Below are 19,027 nucleotides of genomic sequence, written 5' to 3' on the forward strand. Positions count from 1 at the left end.
GATCCGCGCGCGCGCGTTCACACACTGTGCACACACACGCGAGCAGCGCTGGTGTTGACGGTCCGTGAGTGGATTCTGCTTGAATAATATTACTGACCTAAATCTCTGAGACAGGCCTGCACATTTGCGCAAACATTTTGGTCGAAACGGCGAGCACGCGAAACGAAACGGCAGGCAGGATGAGTAAAGTACAGGGAGGCATGAAATGTGTCAAATACCTGCTGTTCATCTTCAACTTCATATTCTGGGTAAGTGCGAACAGTGCTGATGATATCTGCGTGACGATGATGTCACACATACATGCTTTGAATCTATAATGAAATGCACTGACACAAGTGTACTTGCATTTGCAGTCGCCTTGTTTTCTAGGAGTTGCTCAGCATCTGTAGGATGATTTTTTGTCTCGGCAAATTTATTTTTCATATTTCGCATGATTCAGGTTTCTATGAACTCTAGCAACAACAACAACAACAAAACATTTAGGATGCCGATGTTTTTTTAAACTACAAACAGGTGACAGATGTCGGCTCTGTCTCAATATCTAGTGAGCCGATCTGGACAACACTTTTGAGCCTCATAGGCACGTGCAGACATTTTGAGCATTATTTGTGCAGTAAAGTCGCCTCTGATGCCCCCCAAAAATGCTGTCTGCTAGATAGACAGTAGATTTGGAAACACAGACACAATGTGCCGATGTATTAGAGGGAAGCGCTATATATTTTTATGTTCATAGTATCCATGGTCTATTATAAGGAAGAACGGGGCAAGTTGCACAATTTTTTTCTCCAGTGAATATTTTTTAGCGTGGATTTGTGTCAGCATGTCTCAATGGGAACTTATTGTTTATTGACACAGATTTTAAAATAGTACCTTATTTTGAAAAGCCATTTACCACAATATACTTGTTTTGCAGTGTAATTAGGAGCATATATTTTACAATATTATTCTAGTTTTAGCTTTAACTAGGTGTTTAAAACCAACATACAAAAAACACACTTCTAGAGGATAAGGCGGTAAGATGTAGCCTATATATATATATATATGTAGCCTGTATATATAACAGTTAACTTTAACTATGCCATACCATAGGAAAAACGGTTGCTTGTTTTTTGACTTTCTATCCATCCACTTGCATTGTGGACAGTGTCTCAATGTTTTATTTGGCTCCTATAGTCATTTTCTAGTACACCCCACCAGCTGAGAGTGACAAATGTTTAACAGGCTATCAGTGTGGTGTGACATTTTCAACAAAACTCATGTATAGCCAGATAAACAGATTTTGTCTTATTTATTTAGGATCATTTGAGGTTGTGATGTGATTTCCTTCGGTCAATTCTTAGAAAGTACTGTGTGGATCCATAAAAAAGCATATGGAAAGCATATATGTCTAAAGCTGAATCTGGATCATTCTATAGTGGGTTCTATAAGGTACATTTTATGTACATGGATGATGATTATATTTTTTCTAAATGTAATTTCTTTCAAATAAGACAATTTTTAATTTTTAAAAAATTCTGTCAACTATATTTTACTAACTGAACACCACGAAAATCTAAAAAATGGTTTATCCAAAAACCGTATGACCAGCATCATGTGGTCTTTTTCTTCTGCGGCAGATATTTTGAAGACATTATGGGAAATATCCTCTTAATTTTGTATTTTATCTCCAATTTATCTCCAATCTCTTTTGTCAAGGAGTATACTAATTGCCCGTCAACTATGTTGTACTTACAACTATGTAAGTAAATATACAAATTTAAGGTTAACCTGATCAAGTAAAAAAACATAATGCTTGGTTGGCCAGACAAGGCCTGCCCTTGAAATTATAAGTGAAAATGTTGAAATTGTCAACTATGTTACCTGTCAAATAAGTTACCCTGTAGAGCTAACTCTTGAATGAAATATTTGCTATGGTCCTACTGTGTGACTGTGTCCTCTGATGATGATTAATTATTTGTCATGGATTAGTTTTAATCATAATTTAACCCTATATGTCTCAGAGGAGACTGATACATTAGGGTGAATCAAGATGAGAAGGATTAAGGGATATTTGACTTATTTTACTAAATTAACTATATTGCTTATTTGCCAGTGAAAAGATAAGAGATCTTCACATGTAAATTACTTGAGTGTCATTGTAACAATGTGTCCAGTCAGCTATATTTCTTGTGTCTACTATGTTACTGTCAGTCCCAACTATGTTTTGACTGATTTTTTTTTTTTTGATTACATCTACACGGACTGGAGTTTTGCTGAACATCTCTTAAAACTATCAAAATGATCTTTAAGGAAGAATTCTGATTACAAAATATTCTTGTCCTTAGTGAACATGCTGAGAATTTTACAGAAATATCTGCAAAACATAAACAAAGTCTTTAAATAGCCACTGTGCATATGGCAGAATAGACCAAAGAAACATTGGATATTTGAGTCACTTAAAGTGTAGCACTTAATAAGTGTATGTAGTGGCATAAAGTTTGCTGGTAACAACAAACTTTATGCCAAAATGGTGATGGCAACTAGCTGACGAGTTACACTGATATAAAAATAAACCAATAGTTTTATTAAGAAAGCATATTGTTTTTACACTTTTTGCCGATGTGATATGTACCCTAAATCATAGAATGTGAATGTGACAAGTTTACTAACAGGATCGTTTTTATCTTGATACTTGCAGGGAAACAACATACATAATCCATCATAAGGGGCTTTGAAATTCCTCGGTGGCTGTGCAAACTTTTTTTTAAGATGAAAGCTGTATGCTGAATGGGCCTTCAAACCTTCAAAACTAGTTCTCAAAGATCGGGTTACTAAGGAAAGTTATTGGAAGTGTACAACTAGTGATCGACCGATGTATCGGTTTACCGATATTTTTCCCGATATTTAAGCATTTTCCCATAATCGGGAATCGGTTTTGTAATATCGGATTTTCCGATAAACGGCGCCATCTTGTGGCCGTTTTGAGAATTCCGCCATTGCAGCCCGCGTCTGAGGAGATCAGTCAATAACAACTCTGTGCACAGGTAAAGTATATGTTCTACTTGCTTTGCTTTAATTATTCAACTTTATTTAACATAACAGACATGCAGAAATGAGATTTGAGACATAAATGCCTGATATAGTTTATTTATGCAGCTTGGTTCTAAAAAATTGAGACTAACTCATTGAGCCACGTAGCGTAATCCGTCACGTCCTTCCCCAATAAAGACGTAACTTTACACTAATTAAATAAAACAGACATGAATGAGTGCATGTTGAAAATAAAAGCGCTGAATTTAATTCTCTATCTGTTGTATTTGCTCACCATTAGTCTCGGAAAAAAAGTTCGTTCATATTGCTGAGCACTCTCTGGGTTGATGATCAGGAATGCTCGAGCACGGCCACTGAATGAAACTTTTGACAAGATTATCTTGTTTAAACACCCTAGATTATATTATCATTTACTACATAGCAATTATTTCGCTAATACACATCTAAATATACCGCTTTGTGGAAATTAATTATTTATTATCTGCACGCGCGATCGCGGTTGAGTAACGTATAGCCTAATGTTATAGTTATGTGTAAATGCATAGATAAACAGCACTTTGTCATAAAGCATTTCATGATCTAGACCGACAAAAATATTAATAATAATTAATAACATACTAGTTGGAAAATGCAATGATGTATATGCTGTTTTGTTTGTTACTTTCCTGATGTTATAGGCTATTCCAGCTAACATTATGCAGTGAATTAATATTACCCAGTGAATTATTCCTCACTCTTAGTTTAAACCTATTAAACGGCACATAAACCTTCTAAAACTGTTTAAAATGAATTACATTTCTGCAAAGGTGATATGACTCCCCTGTCAATTATTTTTTCCATATGAAAACATTAGACTTTTAACATTTATTTTGCCTATTGTTAACATTGTTGCTGCTGATGCTTATAAATATGTATAATTTAGATATAAATGATATAATGTAATGTAATATAATGTAAATAATATAAATGTTTTTATTGTAATTTGATTAGTTTACCATTTATGAAAACAAATAAACATATCCAAATATGTTAGAATAGTTTTTGTGCTTTATTTTTTACCTCATCAAAGCTTTTATTTTTAAACAAAGACACTTAGTAACAGCGCACTTTTTATTTTTTAGACTCAGACCCTTCTATTTATTTGTGTATAAATATCAAGGTTTTTTTTTTGTATGCAAGGAGGGAGTGATTGTTATAAATAAAATGGTTTGTTCAGTTCATTTGTGTTGTAATAATTGTGCCAAAAACAGAAGTATAACAGTAAATAAATATCGGTTCTGCATATCGGTTATCGGGCACATACACATGCAAATAATCTGTATCGGTATCGGTTATAAAAAATCAATATCGGTCGATCACTATGTACAACCCTCATGTGCTGCATTAAACAGTAAACACCCCTATATTCACTTGGCTCCATTGAATTCTGAAGGGTGCATTGAAACTGAAACAACTTTTTCTGGATAATAATGGTGTTGTCATTTCTTCAAAAATAAGGCTACATTGGTGATTAAGTTTTTGTCCCATGCAAAGCAGAGTACATGCACAGTACGTCGTAAGATAATAATTTTACAGCATGTCCCGTGAGGTGGATGAGGTTAAAATTTGATCATTTTATGGTCTCAGTTGCTTTTTACACTTCGTTTTATTATGCCTTTGATAAAAGTTCAATCCAGCTTAGTGCTATAAGTACATAAATTCATCACCGTCTAAATGAAGGATATCTTTGGTTTTCCTTGCATACTTCTACTTAAAGGGATAGATCACCCATAAATGAGACACACCCACGTTTTTCTGACCCCATGTTATTCCGTCAATACGATTAGTGCATTATATTCCGAGTCTTCAGAAATCAGACGATAACTTTTGCGAGAAACAGACTGAAAGCTGTTATTGGCTCATAATCTTCACCTCCTAATTTGTGCTTTTGCTCAAATAAAAAAATTGTACCTTCCATAATTGGTGCATCATGTCGCTGATATAAATGCCATTGGTTTTCATGTATCACGTGACCAGTTGTTATGCTGCAAGTTACATGGCTTCATATTAAAATCTAAGAAATATTATTAGTAGACAATACTTTACCAGTATTTTTATACTTTTATGGTGCTTTTTTATCCTTTTAGTATAAATCACTATCCTGTTTTGTTGAATGTAAAAATGAAGCTCAGCCTCAAACACGCTGTAATTTAGTTTTCTGTGCTAAAGAAATATGATTTACATTTTTCAGACGCTTTTATCCATAGCGACTTAAAAGGTTTATATTTTATCTGATCATGCATATGACCTTGGTGTTGCTAGTTTTGTTATACAGGGTTGGAATTACATGGATGCAAGTAATTGATGAGAAAATGTTCATTTTCGACTAAATAAATATATACTTAAAATTATGCATAAGCCAATAGATTGTATAATTAGATCAGTGTTATATAAGTATTATTTATACTATTGTGGCAGGGTCCGAAATTAACACCCACCAAGCGCCAAATGCGGGTAGATTTTCCGTTTGGCGAGTAAATCTCAAAAGGCTATCCGGGTGCATATTTATAGCAGCTTCCTGATGCCTGCAAATTAGTTCAAATCTTGCGGAATGTAGAGCGAACGAGAAAGAGCCTGCACATACTGAGCTCCAAACAGTGTAGCGCGCGCACGACAGAGAGGGAGAGAGCGAGAGACCTTGCTTGTTTGTGCGTCTCAAGAAGCGTGTGTGAACCTTCTTCACACCTAAAATAGACCTACACTAAATATATTAACTTAAATAATTAACAAATTAAGATGACACAAAGAAAACATTGAATCAGTTTGAGGCTTTGAAAAAACTGCTTTTTTTCCATCAGACTAAGTTTTTTTCGTCAAATAAAAATAGCAGGCTTACCTCAATCCACAACTGGTCTAGTTTTTACTTAAAAAAAGTAACATGTCTACATGATTTGGGTTTAGTCTGGGTCTCCGGTGGCACAGATGATCCCGGGGATAACGTCTCGCTAGAGTGGCCAACTTCGGAAAGCGCCTTTCATTTGCTTGTGGATGTTTGCTTCGCCAGTGATATTACATTGTACTTGCACTAGTTCTACTGCTTTATTTTAATACCACGTAGCATATTTTGCAAGTAACTTCGTCGCCCTTTCTGTCGAAATGTTCCCACACAGTAGTCAAGGTTCTCAAGCTGTATCAAAAGCTTGGAGTGAGATCACATGTGGTTAGGGGAGGAGCACTAATGGAGCCCCGCCCCCATCCATCCCCGCCCCTCAATTTTAACCATTGTTCATAATTAACCAGCACAAATTGAAATTATAACAATTGGTAAATCTGATAAATGACAGAGCAATTCATCACATCAAATATACTCTTTAATGTTATTTTTCAAAATTACAAAAAATTACAAATATATAACAAATTGCTCCAAACAGTTCTGAAAAACAAATCTCTTTGCCGTTTCCCTGACATCTTTGAAAATTACAAATGCAATGGCAATGATTAATGTATGTTTTGACAGGATATAAAATATTACCCAGAGCACTCTGCTTTAATACATGTAGCCTTAATGTAACTAGAAAGACTATTAATACAGTATAATATATAATTTAAAATAAAATGAAGAAATACATCTTCATTCCTTACATACATACACACTAACATTTCCCGTAGTTTCAGCTAGCCTACTTCTTTTCGCTTGCGTCATTTTTCTTGATCAGCGAAATATGACTTTAGGTGCGGGTGCACGCGTGTCGACGCACCCCGTGATTTAACAAAGGCTATATACTGTTTTTTTTAACCATGCAGCAAACAAACAAAAAAGCTATATATATATATATATATATATATATATATAATTATTATTATTTTTTACTTTTAAACCGTTTAACCTGATAGTATTAATCGGTTATTTTTTACTTTTGGTAAAGTATCTGATAGTTTTACAAAACCTTCAAATGTACTGTTATGAGCAAGTTCCATGCTCTCATCTTCCATGTCTTACTATTTGTTGCTCTGTTTAGACTTCTATGTACTCTTATTCATTCAACATAATACCTTATCTCAAATAAATGGACTGAAATGAATGTATTTGTGACACAAAAGGCTGTTTATTATTTTGGCCGGTAAAAAATATGCTTGGCTGATGGATTTTTTCATCTACCAGTCCAGGTGAGCCAAAAAGTTAATTTCGGGCCCTGTTTTGTGGCATTTATTAATATTTTGAATTGGCTTTTTTTTTTTTTAATTGTAGGGTTAAGGTTAGTTTTAATTATTTTGTTATGTGCATTAGTAGTTTTTTATTTTTTCTATTTAGCTTTGATAATTTAGTTTTATTTCAGCTTTAGTAATTTTAGTACTTGAACTAAAATTAGAAATGTGGCATATGTAATTAACTGAAATAAAATCAGTTTTATTTGAAGAATTTTAAGGTTTTGGTTTTGATTTCAGCTTTATTTTAATGAAGGGTTTAAATGAAGTTTAAACGAAGACTCTCTTTGTTCTTTAGTCTTTGTTGCTCAAAACCACACAAATGTCATAGGAACCATTCAAAGACCACATCACACTGTGATTTTGTCACTGTGCTAATGTTCATTAGATTGGCTTAAATGGTTAGTGTAAGATGTAATTTAGGGCACAGTGGCTTCAGTCATTGGTGATCTGTAGAGTGGTTTCACTGCGCTGGACAGCAAGGCCTTTGTCTTTGAGAGGGCAGGCAAAAAAAGAAGTGGGTCGTTGTCCTGTGCAGTTTTATGTCCTGGTGTTGCATAGGGTGGGAATGAGGGGACAGGGGATGGCACCGGGGGATGGTGGATACCAGCAGGACAAGCCTGTCAGACTGGCACAGCCTGCCTGTTGATCATAGAGATTGGCACCAAAGTAGACCACAGGGGCCTTAAAAAGTATTTAGATTCTCAATTTACACTTAAAAATGTAATTACACACAGATAACATTCATGATGTCAAAAAGGTCATAATAGGAAAATATTTTGACTTTTAATATCAACTGAATTTTTTTCAACTGAGTTTTGTCATAATTATTATTAATACTTCACCATTTCAAAATTGCATATTGAGGCTGATTTAACTGAGCAAACATTAACTGTTGACTCACTGAAAAGGGGCAATTTCTAAAAATGTAGTGTTGTAGTTCTCGAGACCGTTTAGACAACTTTTTAAGGTCTTGATCGCATTTGTTCTCGGTCTCAGACTAAGAGGATTCTGGATTTTATTTCAAGACCGCAACAGCGGGGATATCACTAAATTGCTGTTGGTTTGTCTGATTTATTTGTTAACATCATAATGGGATTGGATGCTAAACTTTCTGCTTCAAATGCAATCAATAACTCATTTCTAGTTTCATTTATTTTGTTACTGTTGTGCCAAAATGATTACAAATGCCCACAAAATTCAAAATATGATTGCAGAAAAGTACTTGATATCTTGATATTTATATTCTAACATATGATATAATTAAGCAATATCACGAGCAAGAGGGCTGTTTTCACAAATATGAACACAATTGCAAAGTGATATTGATTTTATACAAATTTTCAATAAACAAAACTGTTATTTTTAAAACATAAATCTCAACATTATTTATGCATTTGTAATTGTACCAATTCAGATGAACTTCTGTGCCACCTCTGCTGTGAAAAGATTAATTTTGTTGTTAGTGATTTCATTTGATTAGTAACAGCTCTATATAGTGTCTTATTATTCTAATTGTAATAGTTGATTAATAATAATATATTTCTCAGGCAGTAAATGTTAATCTTTCAGATGAATTTGAGGAATGTTAGTCTGGTATTGGTCTCGACTTAGCCTCGGTCTTGACCACAACACTACTAAAATTTGTAAATCTAAAATGTCTAATAGGTTTCCCTTTGACTTGATAACTAGAAGGCAAACAAACTTTCTCTGGTGACCTTACAGATTGACAAAAGGTTGTTTTCAGTATCACAATAATACACTTTATCTTACAAATTACAATCAATGCTCTATTTTAGTCAAGGTTATCCTTCCAGTTACGGTGATGGGAAAAATACAAAGTATCTTGTTCTCAAAGTCAAACCCTGCATTCATGTGTTTTTAACTAAATAGACCAGTGCAGGATTTGAAATCACAGACATGGAGTAAGGACCAGCAAAGGTCACAGAAACAGCGTGAAGTGAATTTTTTCCGCACATGTTCCTGATTTGTTTCACTCTTGTTTCCAGCTGTCGGGCTCAGTGGTGTTGGCTGTGGGATTATGGTTGAGGTTTGACCCAGACACGGCCAACCTCTTAGCCGAAAATGATGCCCCTGAACACTTCTTCATTGGTGAGTTGCAATTTTTTTTTGAAGCCCACGGCATATGTTTACTGTTACCAGTTTTGTAGGTTTAATAAACCTAACCCAAAAAGATAGTGTCATGAAAGTAGACTTATGGGTTTTTAGGAGAGGAAACTACACTGCAAATATATGAATAGGAGAAACTGTTAAAAAGGGGCCATGTGACAGTATAAAATGACTAACCACAGTTTCCTTTCTTTTTCTGTACCATTTAGGAGTGTGTTTATCTGAAATAGTCGATACTACAATAATAGAGCAAAATAAAGAAAAACGGATGCAAGAAAAATAATTGCACAGCAATGTTGGCCAGTGTTAATTTAGCTTTAAATTATTTTCATTTTATTTTAGTCAATTTAGTAATTACGAAATTTGTGCAGCCTTTTTAATCTAAATGTCTGTCCCTCTAAAAACTAAGAAAACAGAGCAAAATATTTTGTAAACACGGCAAAGACTGAAATACACCCTGACTTTTGTTGCATAAAGCCAGCCAATCAGATTAGGTCTCACAAGATTAAAAAAAAACTTTTTGTGCTATATAGAGATTTTGTGACAGACAGTGAATAGTCATTAAATGCTTTCCTTCTTGTTGTTGAACATGCTACATATGCCATTATGCACTACATCATTGGATAAATAGTATGTGTTGTTATGATAATGTGGCATTTATTATGCTGCCTTCATGTGCTAGCAGAAATTTCCTATTTCCCACTTTCATGATTATTAGCTAATTGCATTTAAGTGCTTCGTTGTTGGAAAGAACAGGAATAATGGAAGACAATAGGTTTATTCTTGCCTATTTATTGGGAAAATCTTTGGAAATCCAATATGATATGTAGCGCCCACATCACTAACAACTATATAAACATTCACAGCGCTGTCTAGATAATCAGCTTGCTGACGATTCTGGAATTTCAGGAAAATACAGGCTATTTTCGCTGTGTATACAAACATACAATACGCTTCAAATGATTATTCATATATGTAAATATGCATTACTTTAATGACAAGGCGATGTAGCTGTTCAGAAATAAATAATAAAGCATACCTGTCACAGCAGCAATCGTTCTCCCACATACCCACATGAGATGGCGATCATGTCCTATTTTTAACTAGGAAAATCAAATTTACCAAAATTCTGATTGTATGTGTCGTGAAGGCAGCATTAATTCCTACCATGATACGTTATCTGTTAATTAATCACAAAGTATAGAAACTGTCATAAAGAAACCCATACTGTACCTCACATTTTCATAAATAAGCACAACACCAATGCCTATTAACAACCGGGCTCCAACAGCAATTTCAAGCTGAAATTTCCCATCAGCATCGTGGAGCCCTAATGGCCTGTTTAATGGCGTATCTGATATTGGTTTTAGCTGTGATAAATAAGCAGGGACACTGATAGTTCTTGCTAATAGCTTAACCTGATTTCTCATAGGGGAAGGCGTATAGCTGGTGTCGGTTAATTATAAAAACGTAATTTCCCCTTTAGCTCCGGTTTAGTCCCCAGAGCAGCTGTTTGGTGAGCTGCTGTTGGTCGGAAAGCTGGTCTCAACATATACCTCATTGGTTTTGCAGAGGAGTGGTGCAGTAATTGGTTTATTTATAACGGTTAGGGTGTTGATAGGTGTCACTAGTTGTAGAACTGTGTTTAAGGGCATTTATTTGCACATTAATAACCCGACTTCCTGCTGTTTTCCACTGGTGACAACAATGAGACGATCTATATGGGACTGCTAACTGCTGTCCTGAGCTACATTTAAGCTCTCATAATGGACAAACAACTACTTTGCAAGTGCTAAACACAATGATTTTTTGAAAAAATTGTAATACTGGGTCTTGGCATCATATGCCAAGATACCCAGACACTGAAGCTGATCAACACTGGTATAACCTAAGGCAGAAATGTTTCAATGATGTCTCGGCGACAGAGCGATAATAAAAAAAGAAGAAGTGAGAGATGCTCTGTGGATTCATTTCTAGTGCACCATAAGATATTGTAACAAGCATTTCCTGGCAATATGTAGATGCTTGGAACAAACAGTTTCTACCCAGTAACAGAAGAATATCACTTGGCAAACAACTACTGTATGTGCTATGAAGCTAATGCAGCAGATGCAGGAGACTAAAACAGGAAGCAAGATGAAGAATTCAGCAAAAATACATACATATTCTCTGTTTCCTAGTAAATATTTATAACACTAGGATATTTTATTTCCGTATGAAACACAACTCGGATATTTAATTTATTTATTAACTCAGACTTCTTAACTAAAGATATTTCAGATATATACAGTATTTACCAGATGCAAATTACACTTATTTTAGTCACAGAAGTCGTGGGAAAAAGTTTAAATGGGTTCTATGGGTGCTTTTTTCTTTGCTATATCGTGCATTTATAATTCCAGTCGACACCGACAACATGTGATCTTTTGGTAAAAATCTTTGCAGAAGACTCAAGGCTTTCCATTTGCTGTTGATGTTCTTGCATCATTGGTAAACAACAATTGCCCATTTTCTGTGCTGGCATGTTGAAGAGAGAGCTCTCTGCCCATTTAGAGTTGTTCAGTGTTTATAGTATAAGGAAAACAGGAAGGCTGTTTATATGAAATGTCAGCTTGTTTTCCATCCATTTGGCAATTAGGAAGTCAAGAGTCGAGGAGGCTTGGTGTTTTTAGCCAGCTGAACTCACAGAGGACTCATGTCAAATCTCCTTTGTTCTGTCCTCGGAAAACAACATTATTTTCTCCCTTGGGGATCAATTATTGTGGGTTGTGATGCTTGTCTTCCTTTAGCCTTAATAAAACCTCGGCAAAGCTTCAGCTCTGTGCTTTCTGGCAAGCCTTTTGGCCTTCTTGACTCCTTCGAGGAGTACAAACTTCTTTGTACACGGCTGTGTACAGTTGGCTTTTAATTTATAGTCTGGCGTTAAACGACAGGGATTGTAGCATATTTAGCTGCGTTTAGCTTCACCAGGCCCTCAGATTTGGCTCTAGTTTATCTTTTTCCATTAATTAGGGTGGCTCTAGCTTGTCTAAAGTGGCAAGGGAAAGCAGTTGTTCACAAGGGAGACTGTGCCATCCTAGCAACGGCAGTCTCAAGTGAGTGTGGCACCGCAGACGTGTCAGCGCCCTACGTCTGGGGTGGCTGAATTGTTGCTATGGTGAGATAATTGTCAAGAAGAAGAGAATGACAACACGATCATGAAGATCCCGTAATCATGAATGTCCAAAATAGACCTGAAATGTTATATCTTTAACTACAGTTTAGAGTAAAATTAGAGTGCTGTTTGCTCATGCAAAACCTGCTGCCACAATGTGCAACTGTTGTGCATTGCTAGGGTGTTTAAGGTGGTGTTACGAGGTTAGATGTTACGGGAAGAAGGAGGCGTGAACCGGCGAGCAATTTTAATAACATAAACGAACAATCGATCATCGAATCTCGATCTCCACTAGGGGTGTTGAAATTAATCGTTTCTACGATGCATCGTGATACAGACGAGGACGATTTGGTATCGGTTCAGTAATAGACCAGAACCGATTATAATGTACTGACGCTTTTCTGACGTCGTTTATCGCGAATGTGCTTTGTCGCGGTAGCATAAATTTTGGCTTTTATGAAACAACCTGGTAAGCACGACCTGGAGAAGACACAAGCTGTGGGCGCTCATCTCACGCACAAATAGAATATGCAGGAGGTAATACCACTAACTTGATAAACCACGTTAGCCGCTTTCACCCCGAGCTGTTAACGCCTGGCAGAGTCTGACTGCTGTAGAGTAAGCGGATGAGCTCCAACATCACCCGAATCCACAGCCAAAAACAAATAATTCACCCTGACCCGCCCCAGTAATTTTCTCTGATTTAAGTATCCGCACCCGATGGTCAGATTACAATTATTCTGTGTTGTTACGCGTGATTATAAATGGATGATCGTCACCTTCAACAGGGCATCTCTAGGGTGAATGAGCGCTGCTTTTAAATGAACATTTCTTTAAAACAAAATTGATTTGACAGAATTTCATTTCTTAATGGCATAAACAGGCTTTACTCCCTTGAAACTTAAACTGGAATATCACTGTTTCTGTTACTGTGACTTCACGAACAGGCGAACACGCACGCGGGCACGCACGCACACTCACATCACTTTTGAAGTAAAATTGAGGATGCAGTGCATCGTAATGCATCGCGATATCGAATTGAACTGAATCGATGACATGATAATCGTAATCGAACCGAACCGTGTAACCAGTGTAACCTCACTGCTGTCCGGGTGGCTGGTCTCAGACGATCTTTGAGGTGAAGATGCTGGATGTGGAGGTCCTGGGCTGGTGTGGTTACACGTGGTCTGCAGTTGTGAGGCCGTTTGGATGTACTGCCAAATTCTCTGAAATGCCTTTGCAGACGGCTTATGGTAGAGAAATGAACATTCAATTCATGGGCAAAAGCTTTGGTGGACATTCCTGCAGTCAGCATGCCAATCGCACACTCCCTCAAAACCTGCGACATCTGTGGCATTGTGTTGTGTGATAAAACTGCACATTTTAGAGTGGCCTTTTATTGTGGCCAACCTAAAGCACACCTGTGCAACAATCATGCTGTCTAATCAGCATCTTGATATGCCACACCTGTGAAGTTAATGGATTATCTCGGCAAAGATTTAGACAGATTAGTGAGCAATTTTTGAGAGAAATAGGCCTTTTGTGTACATAGAAAAAGTCTTAGATCTTTGAGTTCAGCTCATGAAAAATGGGGGCAAAAACAAAGTGTTGCGTTTATAATTTTGTTGAGTGTATACATGTGTATGTTATCGAGATGACCAATGAAAACGGCTGCAGGGTAAGGTTTGAGCTTAACAGTTTTGGGAAGAATTAAATCATGCCGGGAAAGGCCTCAGGGCAACGGTTGAGCTTGTGGTGTCTGTATGTGTTGTTCACACAAAGACTGTTTCTGCTGAGCCGAGGCCTTTGATGCTGGTTGTTGGAGATATGTGCAATTCACACATTCTCAAACTTCTCACTTCCCTGCATAGAAATGCAAAACACAAGAATTGTGTTTTTGTGAGGGATTGTAGTTTACATTGGGTGGGAAAGTACCTAACACATAAGTGTGATTTTGATTTGACGATCAGTCAGGAAATGCCTACAGAGCCTTCATAAAATTAGAATCAGTTGCTTTCACTCTCAGTCATCTAAAAGTACACCTGGGCCCACATTATTTTCATTTATCTGCCATCTGTATTAGAGTATATGAGCACTTTTACAGTTGAAATTAATAAATGATTTTATTACCTATTCATGTTCTGCCATCATCTGGTCATATAATGAAATGCACGCTGGGATTTTCTAGGACTAACTTTCAACATTACACTATACTCTGTTCTCCCCGCAGTGGTGTACATCTTGATCGGAGCAGGAGGTGTCATGATGTTGGTGGGGTTCTTCGGTTGCTTTGGGGCCGTGAGAGAGTCACAGTGTCTTCTGGGATCGGTGGGTAAGAACTAGAGGTCTTTTCGGGTCCTAAGTACCTGACCTGAATCGACTCGAATCACTGCTTACCCAAACCTGATGTGCATCAATTAATTAAAAAAAAAGAAAAACCTGGCCCGATAAAATTAGACTTGAGACCCGAGACCTTTTTTTCAAACCCGACGCCCTGCATAGTGGTTGAGTGGGGACTTTTTCAAATGGGTATGACAGACCAAAATAAGAGACGAAAAATAAGAAACACCACGGCAGGTGTAGATTTAAAAAAATGCCCGTCTTTGTACCTTAATTGTAGTTTACAAACATTTACGTTAGCTTTTTTTAAGCCATGTTGCCATATAATATCTGCTTTGAGTATGTCAAAAATGTGTGAAAATGTTTTCCGTGGATTTAAAAAAAAAATTGGTTTGAGGAAAAACAACAAAATATACAGTTATGGTTTTCATTTTTGTTAATTTGATTTAATACTGCATATAGATGGTTTTCTGTAGTTAATGTGTATGGCAACAGTAAATAATTTTTCTTCTGGGGCGAGTCCAACCGCTCACAAGCTTTATGTTGCACCTCAAACGACGACATAAATTGATATGAATGTTAACATTAATAATTCCCTCGAATGCCTCGGGTGTTGCAGTACACAGTATCCAGGAGGGATTGGTTATGTATACATACTGTATAAGCCTGGAATAAAGTAGAATCATTTGTTTTAAATAATAAAATATTGTTGAACGGCCACAATGAATAATGAAAAGTTGGCATATTTTGAAAGAATTCGGGTATTCTCAGGTTATATCTGTAAAAGCACATATATTTAAAAGTACCCAAGACCAGAGGCTAATATCCCACCCGACCCGTGTCCGAGGCACTTGTCAAAGTTTGGACTCGAACCAACCCGGGTTTTCGGATCAAAGTGGACCCGTGAACACCTCGAATACAAACTAGGCAACAATAAATGAAGAAATACCCTGAAACACACTGTTTCTGTATTACTGTACTAATTACGCTCTCTAAAAAGTATTGCATTACTTATGACTAATTATTTTCCAAATCAAATCCCACATTGAACAATACAAGGATAAACATGAAACTGCTCTTTTAATTCTTTCAAATATATAATAATACATTTAATAAATTATTCTTGAATTGACCAAAGTATTAAAAGGAAGAAGGTTACTGTACATTAAAAACATACATTTTAAAATTGGACATAACATTTTCATGTTAAATCCACTATTGTTTTATATAGAATTGTTCTATTGTCTATATATTTAATGCAATTACATCATAGGTAACAGTAATTATATTACAGAAAAATTTAGAGTAATCCCATACTTTACTTTTTCAATGGAAAATGAGTTAAAATACAGTAATTAATTACTTAGTAATGAGTTGCAGCCATCACTGCCTTGATCACTTTTTTGTCATCACTGAAGAATTTAAATTAAACATTAAATCAAAATTTTACTTTCTTAATATATGTTCCTGTTCTCATTATGCTCGATCCATCCGTGCAGTGTTAAAATAAAATAAATGTTTACATAATTGAAATTACCCTTCTTGATATCCTGTTATATGATCCTGATGAATTGCAATTAGTATTGAAAAACTAAAGTGAAGTCTCTTTTGTAGTTTTTTGCTTGCCTTCTGATGATCTTTGGCGCAGAGGTCGCTGCCGGAGTCTTTGGCCTTTTGCATAAGGAAAAGGTATTTATTGAGCATAAATATGCATAAAATATATTATATAAAATAGTATAAATATGAAATGAACTGTCATATAATAATGAGCTGATACTCGCACGTGTGTTTCTAGATCATTACTGATGTACAATACTACTATGAGTCCACTCTGGGAAATGAAAACGGGACTACTATTGCCTCCATGTATCACAAAGTGGTCAGTCAAGCATTAGATTTAGTAAATGATCTGTAGCCATAGTGTCTGTGTGGATGTAATGTCTGTTCTTATTTCACAGCTGGAGTGCTGTGGGACTGAATCTTCTCGCCCTACTGATCTGTGCACTGAAGACAGTCCTAATACGGTAACTTAATGCAACCATCTGATCTTTTATTGCTTATGTTAGCAGGCTCAATATCATTTCACCTCTGCCACTTCATCTGCTTAATTGGAATTCAGTTCACTATTCTGAAGGAATCTCTGGAATTAGTTGAAGAGAAACATAACTTTTTGACACGTTTCAATGCCAGGTGATTTGAGATGATTTGCCATCCATAATTATTTCTGTATAGGCCACGAAGCTCTATTATTTAGCATTATTTAAAAAAAATAAAAAAATTAATATATGTATGTATATACTGTATATATATATATATATATACTGTATATATACAATGCAACAGTAATGAGCTACAGGAAATGTAGTTGATTTCAGTGCTATCCCCGCCCACAGTTAAATTACATTGGTCCAAAATTCCACTCCACATGTTTATTAAAAATATCAGATGTGTTCTGATTCACTGAGAATGTGGTGTGTCTCTCTGCGTTGCTTTTAACTCAACTCTTTCCCCGTCAGCATTTTCTAAAAAAGTTACCAGCCGGTAGCAGCATTTTTTTGATCATATTCACAAAACTTTCATTTTAAACAACAACAAAAACACATTTTATTCTAGTTTCTTTCATTCTTTTCAACACTTGAATGTGGGCATTTACAACAAAAAGCTAAGAAAATAGTTTTTTTTTTACGATTTGGCCTCAACATTTTATTTTTGTAACATTAGGCAGTTTTGATTTATATGCTGTGGAATGTTTGATCACATTAGTTTATGCTGAGCAATCTTTTATCCATGCTTTCTAGTTATGAACAGATCTTCGATTGTTTTTGGATCCAGAGTTGCTGTAATATTTCAGAAGATGTGTAACAGCGCCCCCTACCATATAACAGTGAAAACACAGATTGCCAGAAAAATGTGTCAGTGGCAGGGAGAGTGTTAATGAGGACAGACAAGCATGTCTTTTGTAAATCCTGACAGTAGTTTTTTAATGCCAAAAGAGGGTTTTCGCTGGCACAAGCTGTTAGTAAATCTGGCCCTTAGACTCACGGGAAGGACACCTTTCATACTCGAATGATGAGCAGTTCTGACACAGACCCTTAGGTGGCAGCCATGTTGCTCTGTACGGGGTAAAGAAAGGGAGGGAGGGGTGCAGACCAGTGAAGAGGGGCTTAGAGAGAGAAATGAAGCAGACAGCGGCAAGATGTCCAATGAGTCACTTGATCCGATAAGCCCACAGGGGCTCAAAGGTGCCAGTTTTTTATTTAAAGCTTTCATGAAAGCACATTGATCGGCTGAGAAACATGATGTCACACTGTGCTTCAGTTGTGAAGTTCATACGGTCAGTTGATCCCAATCAGCAAAGCACATTAGAAAGAAGATACCGCAACAGCGTGTTAACAGTGTTTACAATGGCTGTAGCCTATAAAAAAATACTACTATTCAGGTACAGCTTGTGTGTGTGTGTGTGAATATACACTGCCGTTCGAAAGTCTTGTGTTGGTAAGATATTATCAGGGAAGCCACTGTGGCTTTTTTTCCAACATTATGAATGACTCGCATCTCTGAACGTGCAGACAAAACGCAATACGCAATCTTGGCATTTCCATCCAGTTGATTTTTAAATCAACATAAATATGGTTATGCGTAACAATTATTTTTTTACACAGTTTATGGGTTTTTATGCACGACACAGTGATATGATATAAAACACTAATATTCAATTAACGAATTAATCATAATAATAATTATTAGTTATAAATGGTGTGCACATCTCTGCTATTTTACAACAGCTTTGGTGGCTCGTCCAATCAGATGTCAGAGCCAGAGCTATTAGTTTTATTAGAGCTTAATCAGTACAGGTGAACAGATGTTGTGTATATATTGTTTTAACATTAACGCACTACATCAGTTTGCCAAACTCATCTAATGTTCTTTTAAAATGCTTTCAAGGATTGTGTTAAAGCTATCGAAGACTTCTTCAATGAAAAACTCTTCATAATTGGATACGTTGCGATTGGCATTGCTGGAATAATGGTAAGAATATGAAACCAACAAACTTCTTTTTTTGAAATGTTATGCTTAAAGTCAAGTCAAAGTTGGACATACTCATATATGCAACTTTATATAAAGAGCTATCGTTTAATTTTGTGACGAAAAAAAATCGGCCAATTGAGATTTGCATAATAGTATAGA

The 19,027-nt window shown here is 36.0% G+C and overlaps 1 protein-coding gene across 1 annotated transcript in view; it reads left to right on the forward strand.

Annotated features, from left to right (window-relative positions):
* tspan2a (tetraspanin 2a) overlaps positions 1 to 19,027 on the forward strand; it is a 20,667-nt gene continuing 1,640 nt past the window's right edge. Inside the window, exons 1-7 of the mRNA XM_077197941.1 lie at positions 1 to 248; positions 9,225 to 9,327; positions 14,730 to 14,827; positions 16,454 to 16,528; positions 16,635 to 16,718; positions 16,798 to 16,863; positions 18,785 to 18,868. Of these exons, the coding sequence (XP_077054056.1) occupies positions 180 to 248; positions 9,225 to 9,327; positions 14,730 to 14,827; positions 16,454 to 16,528; positions 16,635 to 16,718; positions 16,798 to 16,863; positions 18,785 to 18,868 (579 nt within the window). The 5' untranslated portion in view covers positions 1 to 179. The remainder of the gene's footprint in view (positions 249 to 9,224; positions 9,328 to 14,729; positions 14,828 to 16,453; positions 16,529 to 16,634; positions 16,719 to 16,797; positions 16,864 to 18,784; positions 18,869 to 19,027) is intronic.

The sequence above is a fragment of the Siphateles boraxobius genome, unplaced genomic scaffold, assembly GCF_051911475.1.
Source record: "Siphateles boraxobius isolate OS27281-9 unplaced genomic scaffold, OSU_SipBor_1 41, whole genome shotgun sequence".
Lineage (NCBI taxonomy): Eukaryota > Metazoa > Chordata > Actinopteri > Cypriniformes > Leuciscidae > Siphateles > Siphateles boraxobius.